At 45.6% G+C, this 19,041-nt stretch overlaps 1 protein-coding gene across 1 annotated transcript in view; it reads left to right on the top strand.

Annotated features, from left to right (window-relative positions):
- The window catches only part of LOC309545886 (glycoprotein-N-acetylgalactosamine 3-beta-galactosyltransferase 1-like), a 52,033-nt gene extending 51,653 nt beyond the window's left edge, over positions 1-380 (top strand). Inside the window, exon 4 of the mRNA XM_082245302.1 lies at positions 61-380. Within this exon, the coding sequence (XP_082101428.1) occupies positions 61-321 (261 nt within the window). The 3' untranslated portion in view covers positions 322-380. The remainder of the gene's footprint in view (positions 1-60) is intronic.
- Positions 381-19,041: the final 18,661 nt, after the last annotated feature.

Here is a 19,041-nt window from a genome sequence, read left to right on the forward strand (position 1 = left end):
GTGTCATTTATTGTGTCCATTATATTTTATATGAATCATATATATTTTTCTCTTCTTTAGGGTCCTCAGTGCTGTTCAGATTTGGCTATATCTTTTCACTATGTGAATCCTGAACTTATGCATACTCTGGAGTACTATGTTTACCACCTGCGGGCGTATGGATACCTGTATCGCTACGAGCCCAAACTGCCAGAGGCGGCAGACAAGTTGCCAATGCATGAAGAGGTGGCCAATAAAGACAGATTTCCAATGCCCTATAAAAAAAATTCTGCAACCAAGCTGAATGCTAAACACTCAAATGACACAGCCACTTCCTCATGAACTGGGTGTGCTTTAACAATTGGATTATGTAGCACAGTTTAAAGGAGGAAATACGTGCAATGGATAGAACATTTTATTACATTCTTATTACCACATGTACATAAATCAGTTACTAAGAAAATCAAAAGTAGAACATGCAGAACACTTGAGAAGGCTGTGAATCAAACTGTAAAAAGATCAGTCTCAATACACATTATTTATGTTTTACCTGCAACCCTGGGATAATGTGATTAAGTTATGTTAGCAAATACTCTGTTTTTGCAACAACAAAACTGAAGCTGATCAATCTCTGGAATTGAGTTTCAACATGCAGAACTATTGGAATGTTTGTGAGATCATAATGTAGAACTATATTTATAGTGATTACTGATTAGGGTTATTGGGAGAAGACTTTGTACAGTGCCTTATTTATTGAATAGATTGAGACTTCAGTTTATTGGAAAAGGGTTGTACTGAAGCTGTCATAAGTTAGAAATATATTTATTAGGATAACTGATTGAGGTATTGGGAGAAGTGCTTTATTTATTGAATATATTGTAATTGCAGTGGATTGGAAAAGGGCTGCCAGTTCCTGTGCCCCAAAGCAGCCAAACCTCAAAGCATAAGTTAACGTTTATGTAGCCCTACCCCTGTAGGGGCTGCTGAGTATAGAACTATCTTGCGTCTCCCTATGATTTTCCTGTTGCCAGATACCGGGTATTTTCACACACTGCCAGGTGTACACAGACACACACAGACACACACTTGCGCACATTGTCTTCAATGACCAGTCCAGGGTATTTTTTTTTTGGTGTTTTATTTGGAGAAATTGGATAGGAGAAGGCATTAGTGGGATACTCCAAATTCAACTATGTACAGGTGAGGACAACTCTTACTTGGCCCACCTCACTTAGTGGAAGTGAATAGCAGAGCTTCTGCTGAACCATACAACACTTCTGCATGGTTTCCTCCCATTGTCCAATACACTGCAACACTATTGGATCAATGTGAAACATCAAGCCAGGATGAGCAACATCAGAGCACGCTGGGCAGGTCCTATCTAACAATCACATGTCCCTGTTAACCAGACAGCTCCTAGATTTACCTGGCTGTCTCCCTGTTAAGCAGTTGAACTAAAAACTATATACACCTATACTAGCACTTACCTAGGAGGGTACTACATTTAGTTAAATTGGTACATTTATTTCAAGTGCTTCAAAACAAAAAGGTATACATCTCACAGTATGCTTTCTTTAGAAGAATGCAAAAGAAAGACAATACACAATGGATATGGGCACTACCTGTCACCATACTCACTAAATTGTCAATTATGACTATTGCATGAAACATACCACTTATACCTCTCTAGATATATAACTCAGTTCCCAATTGTTGAAATATAATCTTAATCTTTATTCCATATAGTTGAAAAATTATTCCATAGGCAACATATAAACATATGGTTAAATAGCTTTATATAGGTTGGATGGGTGAATTTGGGGCAGCAGGTTGTTTTTAACCATATAGGTTTATATGTTGTCTGTGGAATAATTTTTAATCTATATGAAATAAAGATTTTGATTATATTTTAATTGGGAGCTGAGTTATGTATTTAGAGGGGTATAAGTGGTGTGTTTCATGCAATAGTCATAATTGACAATTTAGTGAGTATGGTGACAGGTAGAGCCTATATCTATTGTGTATTGGCTTTCTTTTGCATTGAATTGATTGTGGAGGGTTCTCTCACCAAAAGTTCTCCTATTCTTAGGACCTAGTAGGATAACTCTTTGGTGCTGTGTAGTAATTTCTATTCCACGGCCTGAATAGAAAAGCCTGTCTCCTGCCAGCATGCTGAGGAAAAGGATGCTAGCTCCCTGTATGGAAACAATGATCTCTCTGCAGATGTCGGACATGCCCCCTACTGAGTCAGAGCTAGAGCTCTCCTATCTGCATGGAAGAATGAGCTTTACTATATGAAGAGCTCTAGCTCCAACTTAGAAGGGGGCATGTCAAATGACTTCATGAAGTGAACTGCTTCTGCACAGAGAGCAAAAGTTCCTTCCCTACAGCATGATACCATAGACCAGTTTTTCTGCTCAGGCTGTGTCTGCTTGCTGAAGGTTACTGCATGAGCAATAAAGCAAATGGTAAATGCATTTCAAAAAGTAAGATAAACTATTGAAAGCAGTATTAAAGCCGAAAAAAAAAATATATATATTGTGCTTAGCAATCCTTAAATGTGGTGGCTGCATTGGTTTTCTATCTTTACGCTTTTTGCCTTTATTTTCAGTCAATGATCTGGCCATTACCACACTTCCTGTCTTACGGTGTCTCCACTGTGGATGGAGGAGCAACTAGACACCTTTGGACAGCAGCATTTTCCGCCTGGGGAGAGTGTAGAGTTAGATACCCTAGCAGATTCAGATGAATTTGACTTACAAATTAAAGCTAACTGTAGTTGGTTAACTCCAGCTAACACTAATTAGGCAGCTACAGCAACTTTATTTCTCTTTTGAGATAAAGGTTTTGCATAAAATAATAAAAGCTGCATTGCATTACCATTATACAAACACAACGAACGCAAGGACATAGTCATCCGTCCGGCTGACAAGGGTGGCTGTATTGTCGTTATGGACAAGGATGACTATGTCCTTGAGATGAATAACATCCTGGGTGATAGGGATACCTATAAAATTCTTAATGGTAACCCCACTCTTAAATTTAAAGGGGAATTGCAACTTCTTGTGGACAAGGCACACAATGATGGTATTTTGACCACAAAAGAAAAAGATGTTTTAGTTCCTTTAGCCCCACGTTTACCAGTTATTTACTTTCTCCCCAAAGTGCACAAAACCCAGTGAAGCCACCGGGACGCCCTATAATAAGTGGGATTGACTCCCTTTGCTCCCGTGTTGGAAAACATATAGACGAGTTCCTGTAGCCGCTAGTGGTAAAGGTGCCGTCTTATCTAAAAGACACCACCCACGTTCTTAACATCTTAAATAACGTGACGTGGAAAGATGGTTTCATTATGGTTAAAGCGGACGTAACGTCACTGTACACCATTATCCCCCATCGAAAGGAATTAGAAGCGGCCAAATATTATTTAGACCGGAACAGCGATTTAGAGAGGGAACAGATAAGCTTTATTTTGGATGCACTTAATTTCGCCATGACCCACAATTTTTTTGGGTTTAACGGTGTATATTATTTACAATATCATGGTGTGGCCATGGGAGCCAAATTTGCTCCAAGTTTGGCTAACTTGTTCATGGCCAGGTGGGAGGAGGATGTCATCTATGGGGACCGACCGCCACAGCTCATTCTGTGGCGGAGGTATATAGATGACATCCTCCTCCTATGGGATGGAGATCAAGCCTCTCTTGATTCCTTCATGTCAAATTTGAATATGAAAGACAGGGGGATCAAGCTGGATTGTAGTAGTAGTACTACACAGATCAATTTTCTTGATTTAACAATTAAGGCAGAGGAGAACAAACTAATTACTTCAACGTTTTTCAAAAAAAACTGACCGCAATGGTTTTATCCCTATGGACAGCTGCCATCATAGCTCATGGCTAAAGGCTGTCCCTAAGGGACAGTTCATGAGGCTACGACGCAATTGCACCCATTCGGGGGATTTTTTGACACAGGCATCTGAGCTAAAAATAAAATTCCTGGATAAGGGCTACCCACATGAAACTCTAGATAAAACCATTAGTTTGCCAATTTGGAAAGATCTACCTTACTGGCTCCAAGTAGTCGTCGTAATTCAAATGAAGGGTCTTTTAAAAATAGTTTTGTTACCTCATTCTCCACACAACACCATGAGATTAAGAAGATTGTCCGTAAACATTGGTCAGTGGTCAAAAATGATCTCATTCTGGGTCCAACACTCCCTGAACAACCAAATGTTATATTTAGGGGAGCCCCCTCTTTAAGGAGTCAAATAGCTTGCAACGTGATAGAAAAACCCAATAGACCCTTATTCTTTCCCGAATTTAAGGGCTTCTATCCGTGCAAAAAATGCAATATTTGTACTTTAAATTCCTTTAAGGGGAGGAGAATAAAAAAATAAAATCCAACAGCACAGGAAGGGAATATGTTATTAATTCCTTTATCACATGCTTAACACCGAATGTTGTCTACATGCTCCAATTGTCAGGGTCCGGACTGGTAGCAGGAGCGATGCAGGGAGTGGATCCGCTGTGTCAGTGAGGGATTGGCGTGGACCGTACCGGAGGATCGGTTCTAAGTAGTTACTGGTTTTCACCAGAGCCCGCCGCAAGGCGGGATGGGCTTGCTGCGGCGGTAACTACCAGGTCGTGTCCTCTGGTAGCGGCTCAACCTCACCGACTGCTGATATAGGCGTAGTACAAAAGGGACAGGCAGAGGCGTAGTCAGACGTAGCAAAGGTCAGGGCAGGCAGCACAGGTTCAGAGGCGATAGTCGTTAGCAAAGGGTTCGGCAACAGGCAAAGGATTACACAAATAACGCTTTCACTAAGGCAACAAAGATCCGGCAATGGCTGGAAGGGGCAGGTCACTTATATAGGAAACAGGAAACATGTCACAGGAAACAGGTCACAGGAAACGGGTCACAGGAAACAGGTCACAGGAAACAGGAAACAGGTCACAGGAAACAGGAAACAGGTCACAGGAAACAGGAAGGGAGGTTTGGACCAGGCACCAATTACTGGTGCACAGGCCCCTTAAATTTCAAATGACCTGTGCGTGCGCGCCCTATGGTGCAGGGGCGCACGCTCCGGGAACCATGTGAGCGGGGAGCGGAGGAGGGAGCCGGAGCGGGCACAAGTGAGTGGATCTGGAACGAACGCTGCGAGCGTTCCGGTCCAGAAGCAGGGACCGGAGCGCTCAGCGTTACAGTACCCCCCCCTTTGGTCTCCCCCTCTTTTTGGTACCCAGAAACCTGAGGATGAGGTTACGGTCCAAGATATTCTCCTCTGGCTCCCAGGATCTCTCTTCAGGACCGCAGCCCTCCCAGTCCACCAAAAAATATCTTCTCCCCCTGACCAATTTAGAGGCCAATATCTCCTGAACGGAGAAGACATCCGAGGTACCGGATACAGGCGTGGGAGGAAGATTCTTGGGGGAAAAGCGATTAAAGACCGCAGGCTTGAGGAGGGAGACATGAAAACAGTTGGGAATTTTAAGGGAGGGAGGGAGATGGAGTTGGTAACACACAGGATTGATCCTCTTCTTGACCTTGTAGGGTCCCAAATAACGAGGACCAAGCTTGTAACTAGGAACCCTGAAGCGGACGTACTTGGAGGAGAGCCAAACTCTGTCCCCAGGAACCAGGACAGGAGGAGACCGACGTTTCTTGTCCGCTTGGATTTTCATGCGGGATGAGGCCTGTAAGAGGGACAGGCGCGTCTCACGCCAGATGGCAGAAAAGTCTTGCACCAGGTCATCCACTGCAGGTACACCGGAGGAGGAGGATAACGGCAGAGGAGGCAGAGGATGATGACCGTAAACCACGAAGAAGGGAGACTTGTTGGTGGCGGAAGAGTCTTTGTGGTTATAGGAGAACTCCGCCCACGGGAGGAGGTCGACCCAATCGTCTTGACGGGAGGAAACGAAGTGGCGAAGGTAGTCGCCCAAGATTTGATTGACCCGCTCTACTTGTCCGTTGGTTTGGGGGTGGTATGAAGAAGAGAAATCCAGCTTGATTTTAAGCCGTCCACAGAGAGCCCTCCAGAACCTGGACACAAACTGGACTCCTCTATCGGAGACAATATGTGAAGGCAGGCCGTGTAACCGGAAGATGTGTCGGAGGAAATGCTTGGCCAACTGAGGTGCGGATGGTAAGGCTGGCAACGGGATGAAGTGCGCCATCTTCGAGAAGCGATCTACGACGACCCAAATTATCGTTTTCCCGTGAGATGGTGGTAGGTCCGTAACAAAGTCCATCGCGATATTGGACCAAGGGGTCTCTGGTACGGGAAGTGGCTGGAGAAAGCCGGCGGGTCTTTGGCGAGGGGTTTTGTCTCTGGCACATACAGAGCAGGACTGTACAAATTCAGAGATGTCCTTCTCCAAGGATGGCCACCAATATCTCCTGGAGATAAGTTGTAGAGTCTTTCGGACGCCAGGATGTCCTGCGAGAAGAGAAGAATGTCCCCACTTAAGAACCTTTAGGCGAAGACGGGGAGAAACATAGGTCTTTCCGGGAGGGAGGTTACGCAAGTCTATAGGTGCCACGGTGACCAGACATTCTGGGGGCACAATGTGCTGTGGCTTGACTTCCTCTCCTGTGACATCAGACGAACGAGAGAGGGCATCGGCCCTGAGGTTCTTGCTCGCTGGACGAAAGTGGATCCGGAAGTTAAATCTGGCAAAAAATAGAGACCAGCGAGCTTGGCGGGGATCTAGTCTCTGAGCAGACTGGAGGTAAGATAAATTTTTATGATCCGTGTAGATGTTCACGGGATGTACCGATCCTTCCAGTAAATGCCGCCACTCTTCCAAGGCCAGCTTGATGGCGAGTAATTCTCTATCCCCAATAGAATAATTTCTTTCAGCGGGAGAGAAAGTCTTAGAGAAAAACCCGCAAGTAACCGACTTGCCTCTCGTAGTCTTTTGCATGAGCAAAGCACCAGCACCAACAGAGGAAGCGTCTACTTCCAGGTAGAACGGCTTAGTAGGATCCGGTCTGGACAGAACTGGGGCGGTGGCAAAGGCAGACTTAAGAGCGCTGAAGGCCTTCTCGGCCTGGGGCGGCCAAGATTTCGGGTTAGCCCCCTTCTTGGTTAGGGCTACAATTGGTGTCACAAGGGTGGAGTAATGCGGGATGAACTGTCTATAATAGTTTGCGAATCCGAGGAATCGCTGGATGGCCTTAAGGCCAGAGGGCCGAGGCCAGTCCAGGATGGCAGACAGTTTGGCAGGATCCATTTGTAGTCCCTTGGCAGAAATGATGTAGCCCAGGAAGGGAAGGCTGGTACGGTCGAACAAACACTTTTCAAATTTAGCGTAGAGACGGTTCTTTCTGAGACGGGAGAGTACTAAGCGGACATGAGCACGGTGTTGATCCAAGTTAGTAGAGAAGATGAGGATGTCTTCCAAATAGACCACGACACAGGTATAGAGCAGGTCTCGGAAAATGTCGTTAACGAACTCCTGGAAGACCGCTGGAGCGTTACAGAGCCCGAAAGGCATGACTAAGTACTCAAAATGCCCGTCTCGGGTGTTAAAAGCCGTCTTCCACTCGTCACCCTCTCGGATGCGAATAAGGTTATAGGCCCCTCTGAGATCCAACTTGGTGAAGTACTTGGCGCCTTGTAACCGGTCAAAGAGTTCCGTAATCAGGGGAAGAGGGTAACGGTTCTTTACAGTAATGCTGTTGAGACCCCGAAAGTCTATGCAAGGCCTAAGGGTACCGTCCTTCTTCGCAACAAAGAAGAATCCTGCTCCGGCAGGAGAAGAGGATTTCCTGATAAACCCTCTCTGCAGGTTCTCCTGGATATACTCTGACATGGCTAGAGTCTCTGGAGGGGAGAGAGGATAGATTCTTCCCCTAGGCGGCGTAGTGCCAGGTTGCAAGTCAATGGGGCAGTCATATGGCCTATGTGGAGGCAACACCTCTGCCTGTTTCTTGCAAAAAACGTCTGGAAAATCCGCATATGGTTCAGGCAGACCGGGAGGAGGAGAAATAACAGGTGCAGACTTGACTCGTACTGACTTGAGACATCTGCCGAAACAAGCCGAACCCCAGCTTCGAACCTCTCCGGAGGTCCAATCCAGAACGGGACAATGGCGCTGGAGTCAGGGCAGACCCAAGAGGAGTTCTGAGGTGCAATGGGGTAACACAAAAAACTCCAATCGCTCAGAATGCTGGACTCCGATGTCCATCTGGAGGGGTTCTGTACGGAACTACACCATACCGTCGAGTCTCTCTCCATTAACTGTGGAGATGAAGATGGGCTTCAGTAAACGAACCACAGGGATGTGGAACTTGTTCACCAGCGAGGCGTCGATGAAGTTACCGGCTGAACCGGAATCCAGAAAGGCAGAGGCAGCAAAGGAGATCTTGGCGGACACGGAAATCCACACGGGTACCGTAATGCGCGGAGAGGAGGTATTCACACCTAGCAACACCTCTCCCACGTTGACTAGGTGCGAGCGTTTCCCTGACGCGGTGGACGGAGAGGACAGTCCTTTAGAAAGTGCTCAGTACTGGCACAGTACAAACAGAGGTTCTCGTCTCTACGGCGGTTCCTTTCTTGCGTGGTCAGGCGAGACCGATCCACCTGCATTGCTTCCTCGGCGGGAGGCCCAGAAGAGGGTTGCGGTGGAGGCTGGAAGATAGGCACCAGACGAGGAAAGCGTCTGGGACGAGCACTTCCCTTTTCCTGTAGCAGTTCCTCTCGTCGCTCAGCAAAACGCAGGTCAATCCTGGTGGCCAAATAGATGAGGTCACTCAGGTTGGTAGGGACTTCTCGTGCGGCCAGGACGTCCTTTATGGCGCTGGACAAGCCTTTCTTAAAGGTAGCACAGAGCGCCTCGTTATTCCAGGAGAGTTCCGAAGCCAGGGTGCGGAAACGGATAGCATAGTCTCCGACAGAGGAACTCCCCTGGGACAAGTTCAATAACGCAGTCTCTGCTGAGGCAGCCCGGGTTGGCTCCTCAAAAACACTCCGGAATTCCACAAAGAAACTCTGGACACTGGCAGTGGCAGGATCGTTGCGGTCCCAAAGTGGTGTAGCCCAGGCCAGGGCCTTCCCCGAAAGCAGGCTAACGACAAATGCCACCTTGGCTCGTTCCGAGGGGAACTGGTCAGCCGACATCTCCAGGTGAAGGGAGCATTGGGATAGGAATCCGCGGCACAACTTGGGATCACCGTCATACTTGTCCGGCATGGACAGACGGACTCTAGAAGTGGCGGCGGCCACAGGCTGCGGTGGTGAAGCAGATGCAGGCGGTGGAGGCGGCTGCTGCTGTGCTGGAAGAAGCTGCTGCAGCATGGCGGTCAACTGTGCCAGCTGTTGACCTTGCTGAGCGATCTGCTGCGACTGCTGGGCCACAACTGTAGTAAGGTCCGCGATACTAGGCAGAGGCACATCAGCGGGATCCATGGCCGGATCTTACTGTCAGGGTCCGGACTGGTAGCAGGAGCGATGCAGGGAGTGGATCCGCTGTGTCAGTGAGGGATTGGCGTGGACCATACCGGAGGATCGGTTCTAAGTAGTTACTGGTTTTCACCAGAGCCCGCCGCAAGGCGGGAAGGGCTTGCTGCGGCGGTAACTACCAGGTCGTGTCCTCTGGTAGCGGCTCAACCTCACCGACTGCTGATATAGGCGTAGTACAAAAGGGACAGGCAGAGGCGTAGTCAGACGTAGCAAAGGTCAGGGCAGGCAGCACAGGTTCAGAGGCGATAGTCGTTAGCAAAGGGTTCGGCAACAGGCAAAGGATTACACAAATAACGCTTTCACTAAGGCAACAAGGCAACAAAGATCCGGCAATGGCTGGAAGGGGCAGGTCACTTATATAGGAAACAGGAAACAGGAAACATGTCACAGGAAACAGGTCACAGGAAACGGGTCACAGGAAACAGGAAACAGGTCACAGGAAACAGGAAACAGGAAACAGGTCACAGGAAACAGGAAACAGGTCACAGGAAACAGGAAGGGAGGTTTGGACCAGGCACCAATTACTGGTGCACAGGCCCCTTAAATTTCAAATGACCTACGCGTGCGCGCCCTATGGTGCAGGGGCGCACGCTCCGGGAACCATGTGAGCGGGGAGCGGAGGAGGGAGCCGGAGCGGGCACAGGTGAGTGGATCTGGAACGAACGCTGCGAGCGCTCCGGTCCAGAAGCAGGGACCGGAGCGCTCAGCGTTACACCAATGCAGTTGCGGCAAACAGTACATCGGCCGTACTTTGTGCAACATGCAAATACGCATGGGTGAGCATGTAGCCAACATTCGTAAGGGATTCCCCAGTCACAGCGTTTCAAAACATTTTGACTTGTGTCACCGGAGAAATCCCAAAAACACTTTATTTGTAGCCTTTGACCGTTATGTTCCCAACTGGCGAGGATCCAATACCAAGAGAGAATTATCCCATGCTGAAACACGGTGGATGTATAGCCTCAAAACTTATGTCCCCCATGGCTTGAATATAGAATGGGATATTAATTGTTTTATTAATAATAATTAATATGTATTTTATCTGGTAAACTTTTTATGGGTTTTTTACATTTGTTTTTTAAGTCTTTTTTAATTGTTATATTCCAAATTGCTGTTTTTATATATTTTATATGATGATGTTATATGATATTTATGCAGCAGTTGCCTTTACATGGGGAAATGTCATTCATTTACTCCATGATATTTTAGGTAGTTTTAAACGCACACATTGAGTCCTACACCCAAATTTTGCCACTAGATGGAGTGGAGCTCCTATTGAGTCTCTAGTGTATGTACGGACCACTTTTTACAATTATGATTATTTCCTCACACAATTTTAATACATTTTTTTATATAGTGTATATATATTCATATATGTATACTCTCTTTACACTTCAGATTATTGTTTTCCCCCCTTTATGAAGCTTCATAAGAACCGATGTCAGCGATGTCATCTGTGACATGCAGATATTCTTTTTGTTTTTGCTTTCAAAAGTGGTTTTGCCGCTAATGCTACAAAGCCATTAGATATCTGTATGAATTTGGTACTGGATATATGATGTACATTGAGGTGATATCGATGTTCCTTTCCCTCACTTCGGCATGTACATGCGTGATACTTCCGCCCTACGTGCCCTTACTTCACCTGATTGGCCCGCGATGCGGACGTGTCATTGCCTCTGGGGGATTTATTGGTGTGGCAGTAGCGTCCGGTAACCACGCCCCGGACGACGTCACATATGATGAAACCGGTCGGGCGGTACCGGACGCCTAACTGTCACGCACCCTAGACGCCGGCTTTACACACACGCGGGACGCCGTGGTCTCTGCCTTGGCTTTGGATGATTCTGAGGTGCTTATTTGCAAGATACCTATGTAAGTGCAATTTTAATAAATCTTTGTGTGAATTAAACGCTATGTGCTGCTTATTTCCCCTTATACACCTATGACATCACGTTTGGAGTTCCCATATGATGTAGAGGAATATACCTGTTTACCTGGTCTTTGAAGGAGGCGATCCATTTGGATTCATTACTTGGCGTATGTGGCCGTTCCATTAAGTTGGAGGCCTCAGCTTCTGGTAAGCTGCCACTCTGCTACTTATATCCCACGGGTGTACTCCTGCCTCTATCTTTGGATTCAAGTCTTCGGGTCTATTATCACCTCTCTGGGACTTTTTAGTTTTGGATTCACATTTTATCACCCTATGGACTTCGTTGTTCACTGTTTTATTTAGTGTCATTTATTTTATTTTAACACTTCACCTTCAAGTATATGGGTTGCACCATATCTGATAGCGCTGCACTACCTTTTGCTTTATATTGCATTACCATTGCAAGCACCCTTGTCGGTGTTAAATGGTTTGTCTCAAACCTCGAACTGCCACTTTTTTTCAGGTTGGTCTTTTAAAGAAAGTTGAAAAATAACTGACTTACTGGCAGGATCACCAGGTGACAGTAAAGGCAAAAAGTCTAAAAAATAACAGCCACCACATCCAGGAACAGGTAAACTACAAAGTATAAAATGTTTGTTTTTGGATTTAACCGCTTGCCGACTGCTCACAGTATATTTACTGCGGCAGTCAGCCCCTCACAGGCAGAGCGACGTAGGTCTACGTCGCTCGCCTGTGAGGCTCTGGGGAGCGAGCGCGCGCCCGCGGAGGCGCGCTCCCGCTCCCGCGCGGTCACGGACCCCCCCGCGCGTGTGACCAGCGGACCCGATGTCCGCCGGTCACTCGGCGATCGGCGGGGGAGAGGGAGAATGTCAGGCAGCTTGTGTAAACAAGCCACCTGTCATTCTCCTCGCTGTAAAGACACTGATCACTCGGATCTAGTATGTAGATCCGTTGATCAGTGTCCTTACAGCTAGAGCCACAGCCAATCACAGTAGAAAGCAGGCCCCTAGGGACACACACAGCCCCTCCCTCCCAAATAAAGTTAACCCCTTCACTTCCAGTGTATTTTTACAGTAACAGTGCATATATATAGCACTGATTACTGTAGAAATGTCACTGGTAACCCCAAAAGTGTCAAAAATGTCAGTCAAGGGTCCGATCTGTCCGCCCCAATGTCGCAGTACCGCAAAAAAAATCGCAGATCGCCGCCATTACACGTTAAAAAAAAAACACCAAAAATGACAGAAATCTTTCCCTTTGTTAGTAAACGCAATAACTTTTGCACAAACCAATCAAAATACGCTTTTTGCGATTTTTTTTACCAAACATAGATAGCATAAAACAAATTGGCTGAAAATTTTAAAAAATTTAGATTTTTAAATTTTTTTTTGGGGGAATTTCATATAAAAAAATGTGAAAAATATTGTTATTTTTGCAAAATGTACGCTCTTTTTTTGTTTATAGCGCAAAATGTAAAAATCGCACGGGTGATCAAATACCACCAAAAGAAAGCTCTGTTTGTGGGAAAAAAAGGACGCCAAATTTGTTTAGATACAGCGTCGCACGACCGCGCAATTGTCTGTTAAAGTCACGCAGTGCCGAATCGCAAAATACCCCCTGGTCGTTTAGCAGGAAAATCCTCCGGGGCTTAAGTGGTTAATATCACTTGAATTTGTTTACATTAAAGCTAGATTGACCAAAATAAGAATTTATTTTGAACTGGATTGCTTAAAAATGCATATAATAAAGGGAATAACATAATACAGTAATTCTTCAAATAATGCAGAGGGCATGTTTAGAAATCTGCCAATGTTATACTTGGCAAATGTCTCTTATATGGAGAATTGCATGCTTTTCAGAAGTTTTTTTCAAAGGAATTTTGTCCTGGAAAATGTCCTTTTATTTTATTTTTTTTCAACTTTGTAATAAAATATCACAATAAACTTGGAACTCCATTTGTGTTTAAAAGGCAATTCTCTCCAGGTCAGTTATATACAGGGCTTTTTTTCAGCGGGGGAACGCAGTTCCGGCACCTCCAGGACTGACTGTATGTAATGGCAAAGGGTGCTGGGGTATGCTGCAGGGTCTATTGATAATAACTGCTGGGGGATCTATTCTAACTAGAAGGGATATATTTTTGCAGGGGGGTCTGTTGTTACTGAGGTCTATTTTTGCTGCTGTGGGATCTATTGTTGCTGGGGGTGGGTCTTATGTTGCTGGGGGGTCAGTTGTTGCTGGGAGAGATCTACTGTTGAGGGAGGGGCCTATTAATGCTGGCTGTAGGGAGATATGTTGTTGTTGCTGCTGGGAGTCTATTGTTGTTAAGGGGGAAATTTTGTTGCGGGTGGTCCATTGTTGTTAAAGGGATCTATTGTTGCTGGCTGCAGGGGATTTATTTTACTGCTTTTCTTGTTATCATTCCCAAATTCCATACACATTACTTAACACCACAAAATGATACTTGGTTCTGTATTGTCTTAAAGGGCAGTATTGGGAGGTGGGTAAAAGAGGGAGTTCCTGCACCTATTCTCTAAAAAAAAAAAGCCCTGGTTATATACATGTCAAGGAATTTAGCAAACCTCTTGCAGATTCTGACCTGCTAGATGTAAGGATGTAAGGATAAGCCTATCTAGTGCTTGTATAAGTTCTTGGAAGGATCTTTTGTCATTTTGTTTTTGTATTTTACTATAAACATTGTAAATGCATAACCTCTAGTTACAGTACTGGATAACCAGCTTATTCAGATATCTAACTTGTGAGCTAACCTAAGCGCCGGTTCACATTACCGTGACGCTACTTGCAGGGGCGACCTCCGAGATCGCGGTGCGAGCAGCGCGCCGCGACCTCGGAGCGGCCGCCACGGACTTCATAATATTGAAGTCTATGGCGGTCGCCTCCTGGTCGCCCCAAAGAAGCTCCGGACCCTTTTTCTAAGTCGGAGCGACTTGTGTCGCTCCTATTAGAACGGGTCCGCAGCTTCCCTATGGGAGGCGACCTGCGGCGACCTGTGAGGCGACCAGGTCGCCTCACAGGTCGCCCTAGTGTGAACCGGCACTTAAAGAGCATTGTTAAAGTCAATAGCATGTAATTACATAGATTGTACTTGGAAACTTCAAACGTGTCAACACTTGGCTGTTAGTAGGGGGATGCGTATTGTCTTGGGTCTCTTAATATTTTATGCCAGAAAGACGATAGTGTTCAGGTGGAAATCAGACACAGACCCTAATCTGCCCTTCTGGAAGTGTTTAATCAATAAGGTTATACCCCTATACAAAGCTACTTATTTGTCCCGGGGTTGCCCTAGGAAATTTGAGAAGGTCTGGCACTTGTGGACAGATTCGGAGTGTACAACAGATGATCAAGAGTCCACAGACTGAATTCATTTCCCCCTGATAAGGTTTAGTTTATGATATAAACTATATCATATAGTTTCATATAAAATATAAAATGATAAAAGATCCCTCTGCAGGGACTCACATTACATTTGTTCAGGTGGATTCTAAACACAAGTTAATATTCTTCCGATACATTATCCTGATGGTTGAGAGGGAACAGGAATCTCCTTTTAATTTATCAACCCTTGATGTGATTTTATAAGAGAATGACAGAGCAAGGTGTATGGAAGGTGTGTTGTTACTATCCCCGTTTTTTTTTTTGGATTCTATAATAGGAGGTGTTTAGCAGGTTTTCCAGGCATTGAGCCTGATGTGGGTCTGTCATTGTTACCGGTTACCTCTCCAGCCCATGTGAGCTGCAGCCCTGGGTGTGAGAACTGAGACATTGACAACTCCGGCATCTTTGTTTTGTTGTTTTATTGTATTTAGGGGATGGGAGAAGGGAATGAGTGGGATACTCCTTTAGGCTTAACTAAGTACAACTTGGAACTTTATCCGGAAAAATGTCTGTTAATGCTGACTTGACGCCAGCCGACACTAGCCAACGCTCACTGACGCTTAGAGCACAGTGTAACTTGGAAGAAGTGCTGAATCCTCGACTTTAAGTCCAGAAGACTCAGGACTGTGGAGTATTGAACTACTGACACTGCTGCACTGCAAAGTCACTGATTACTCTCTCCAGCCTTGTACTGGCTTGAGGTAGCTTGTTGTGAATTCCTGTATGGCTGCAACTCTCAACTGGTACTCTGTACAATTCAGGGCCCAAACTGCAGGCGCCCCCTTTACACTTTTAGCTCTTCAGGGTCCACTGACTATGTACCCCCTCTGTCACTTCAGGGTCCTCAACCTGGGTACCCCCTTTACAGCTAGCTGACACTGGATCCCAGAACCTCTTTCCGGAGTGGCCTCCTCTAATACTTCAGGCAGACCCCCAGGGGCAATCCTAAGTACTCACGACCTGTGTAGGCTTTCCTGGGACTGGACCCCTCTTGCTCTCCGCTGGTTCTCGGCACACCGGATCCCCTCAGCTCAACTCAGCACTCTCTGGATTCTCAGGCAACACCCCAAGATATCTGCTTCCTCAGACAGGAGGAGAGACAGCCGTTCTCTCCCTCCTGGGACTCTGCTTCCGCCAAAGATACCCAGTCACGCACTTCCCACAAACGTATACCCACTCCCAGAATCCCTTGCGGCATAATCTGCCTTCTGGGGTAGTTACAAGCCTGAATGTGTTCCCTGATTGGGTTTCCTCCACCGCCCTATGAGAAGTCTCTCACAGGGACCAGTGGGGAGAGTCCCCTCTCAGCAGGCACACCTGGAAGCCATGACACCCTAGCAAAAATAAATCATGGCCCTGCTGTTAGGCAGACAAGGCCCACTATACATTTGCCTAGCACCTACCTGTAGGGTTCTACACCCACCCCATACCAAATTGAGCCAGGTCCCTCTGACTCTGAGGCAGCCGCCTCCTGTCAAAAGTCTGCCAAAAAATCAGAAGTATCCCAAAAACCTGGAAAGGGGAAAAGAGAAAAAAAAAACGAATTTACAAATAAATTAGCATGAACAAAATAGATCTTTACACTCTGCTGTACATGTATGATACACAGTTTAAGGTGCATGATAACTGATGCACCCCCACCAAATAAACTCACATGGTGGGGAACAACAAAGAAAAATACAATGCAAATATGCTGACTGTCTAGCTCTAAGGTGGACCCACCTGTATGGAGAAAAAGGAAGAAAAAGTTAGTCAACTGCATCACATATGAAATACAAGCCTAACTATCTGAACAGTTGAGTGGAAAGATCCTCCTTCATTGGATTGAAAGGGCGACATTTCCACTCCCTCCCTGACTGCCTCTGTTAGCCAGTGTCTTGACACACCAGGGTTCTCTCCTCCCTTGAAGAACTTGTCCCCTAACACTAACTGTCTAGGCAGAGTCCTTTGTAGAAGTGAAACACAACGCCCTCTGCTGTCCTTCCAAGCACTTCAGTGAGGAAACAGGGCAGGTCACAGTCTCTCATGGCCTACAGTCCTGCTGAGTCAAGGAAACATCACAGGGGTCCAGCAGGGCAATGGGGATGATCAAACGGTTTGGGTCGACCATCGGTTCGACCCGAACATTGACTGTTCGAAATTCGGCCGAATTTCAAACTTTTTGCTGAAAAAGTTCGGAATTCGGGAACCAGAACCGACCAAAATGCAATGGGACAGGAACTGGGCTTTAAAAGCCTGTGATTGGACCAGAACCATCAGTAAAAGCCAATTGAGGGGGCAGGAGGATGCTAGGAATGTAATTGGAGTGACTAGGGGTTCCAAAGGCCAATCAGTAGTGAATACGCCCCCCAGTATATAACATAGCCCGCCAAATCTCTAGCATTGTAATACAGGGAGGTGGAAGAGAGTGGAAGCAGTTCTGTTACTCCTGCTTCAAAGTGTCATTTAGCAATTATTAGTGTGAGGAAAGGGATATCTAGTGTAGTTAGGGTACTATTTTCCACTATAGTTAGATTAAAAAATCTAGTTTCTGTAGGGAAAGTGTTAAGTGTCAGGGTGACCGTAGTGTAGTGTAGGGTTAACTGACTCTGACTGCTATGGCAGGGTGACCAAACCCTTCCATGTCAGGGTGACCGCCATAGAAAAAAGATTGTTTCTATTAGAATTGCAATAGAGCAGGATAGTGGCTTCACTACTTTCACACCTGGCCGTTTTTGTAGCAGGCGTTTATTGGGCTTTTTTGTGGATGTCTTTGGAGGCAGGCATGACATTAGAACTTCTGTGTAGGGGTATATATACACACACACATGTATGTATATATACACATACACATATATAGGTGTGAAAGTAGCAGAACCCTATGCCAGCGCTAATGAAATAATTAGCAGGCATAGGACTTCACTTCTATCACACCTATATGTGTGTATGTGTATAAATACATATAAGTGTGTGTGTATATATACCCCAATACAGAAGTTCTGATGTTATGCCTGCCTCCAAAGACGCCCAAAAAAAACGCCTGCAACAACACACCTGGGCGTTTTTGTAGCAGGCGTTTTTTTGGGCATTTTTTGGGCGTCTTTGGAGGCAGGCATAACATCACAACTTCTGTGTAGGGGTATATATATACACACACACACATGTATGTGTATATATACACATACACATATATAGGTGTGAAAGTAGCAGAACCCTATGCCTGCGCTAATGAAATAATTAGCAGGCATAGGACTTCGCTCCTATCACACCTATATGTGTGTATGTGTATAAATACATATAAGTGTGTGTGTATATATACCTCTATACAGAAGTTCTGATGTTATGCCTGCCTCCAAAGACGCCCAAAAAATGCCCAAAAAAACACCTGCAACAACACACCTGGGCGTTTTTGTAGCAGGCGTTTTTTTGGGCATTTTTTGGGCGTCTTTGGAGGCAGGCATAACATCAGAACTTCTGTATAAGGGTATATATACACACACACTTATATGTATTTATACACATACACACATATAGGTGTGATAGGAGCGAAATCCTATGCCTGCTAATTATTTTATTAGCGCTGGCATAGGGTTCTGCTACTTTCACACCTATATATGTGTATGTGTATATATACATACATGTGTGTGTGTATATATACCCCTACACAGAAGTTCAGATGTCATGCCTGCCTCCAAACACGTCCACAAAAAAGCCCTATAAACACCTGCACCAAAAGCCAGGTGTGAAAATAGCGAAGCCACTATCCTGCTCCACTGCAATTCTAATACAAACAAACTTTTTTTTTTTTGGTTCTGGACATGCTACAGAGCTGAAACTTCACAGGTACAGTTTTTAGACCCCCCCCCAGACACTCAATCCAAAGAAATCTCATTTTTTTTTCCAATGATTTTTTCAATAATTGGCTCTCTATCAAAAATGACAATTTTTAATAACTTGTTTTTGTGTGATTAATAGTCCCTGGGGCATGACCCAGAACCCTAGGCACTTTTTAGGGGCATTTATTGGGTTTTAGGGCTTCAAAATGGGGTTTTTTGATTACCGAAGTTCGGGTCCCATTGATTTCAATGGGGTTCTGAAATCCGGGCCGAACTTTCGGGAAGTTCGGGTGTTCTGGTCGAACCAAACTTTTCAAAAGTTCGATCATCCCTACAGGGCACCCCCCACTAAAGCTCCTGGACACACTTGAACTTTGTAACAATATCTTCATCTGTCAAAACTGTGGATGACGTCCCACACAGCCATTTGTAACTCACAAAAGATCCTGGCCCGGTGGCCCAAGGGATCTATCATAAAAAACACTTTC

Source organism: Pelophylax lessonae, assembly GCF_965119305.1.
Source record: "Pelophylax lessonae genome assembly, chromosome: 2".
In the NCBI taxonomy this organism is placed as follows: domain Eukaryota; kingdom Metazoa; phylum Chordata; class Amphibia; order Anura; family Ranidae; genus Pelophylax; species Pelophylax lessonae.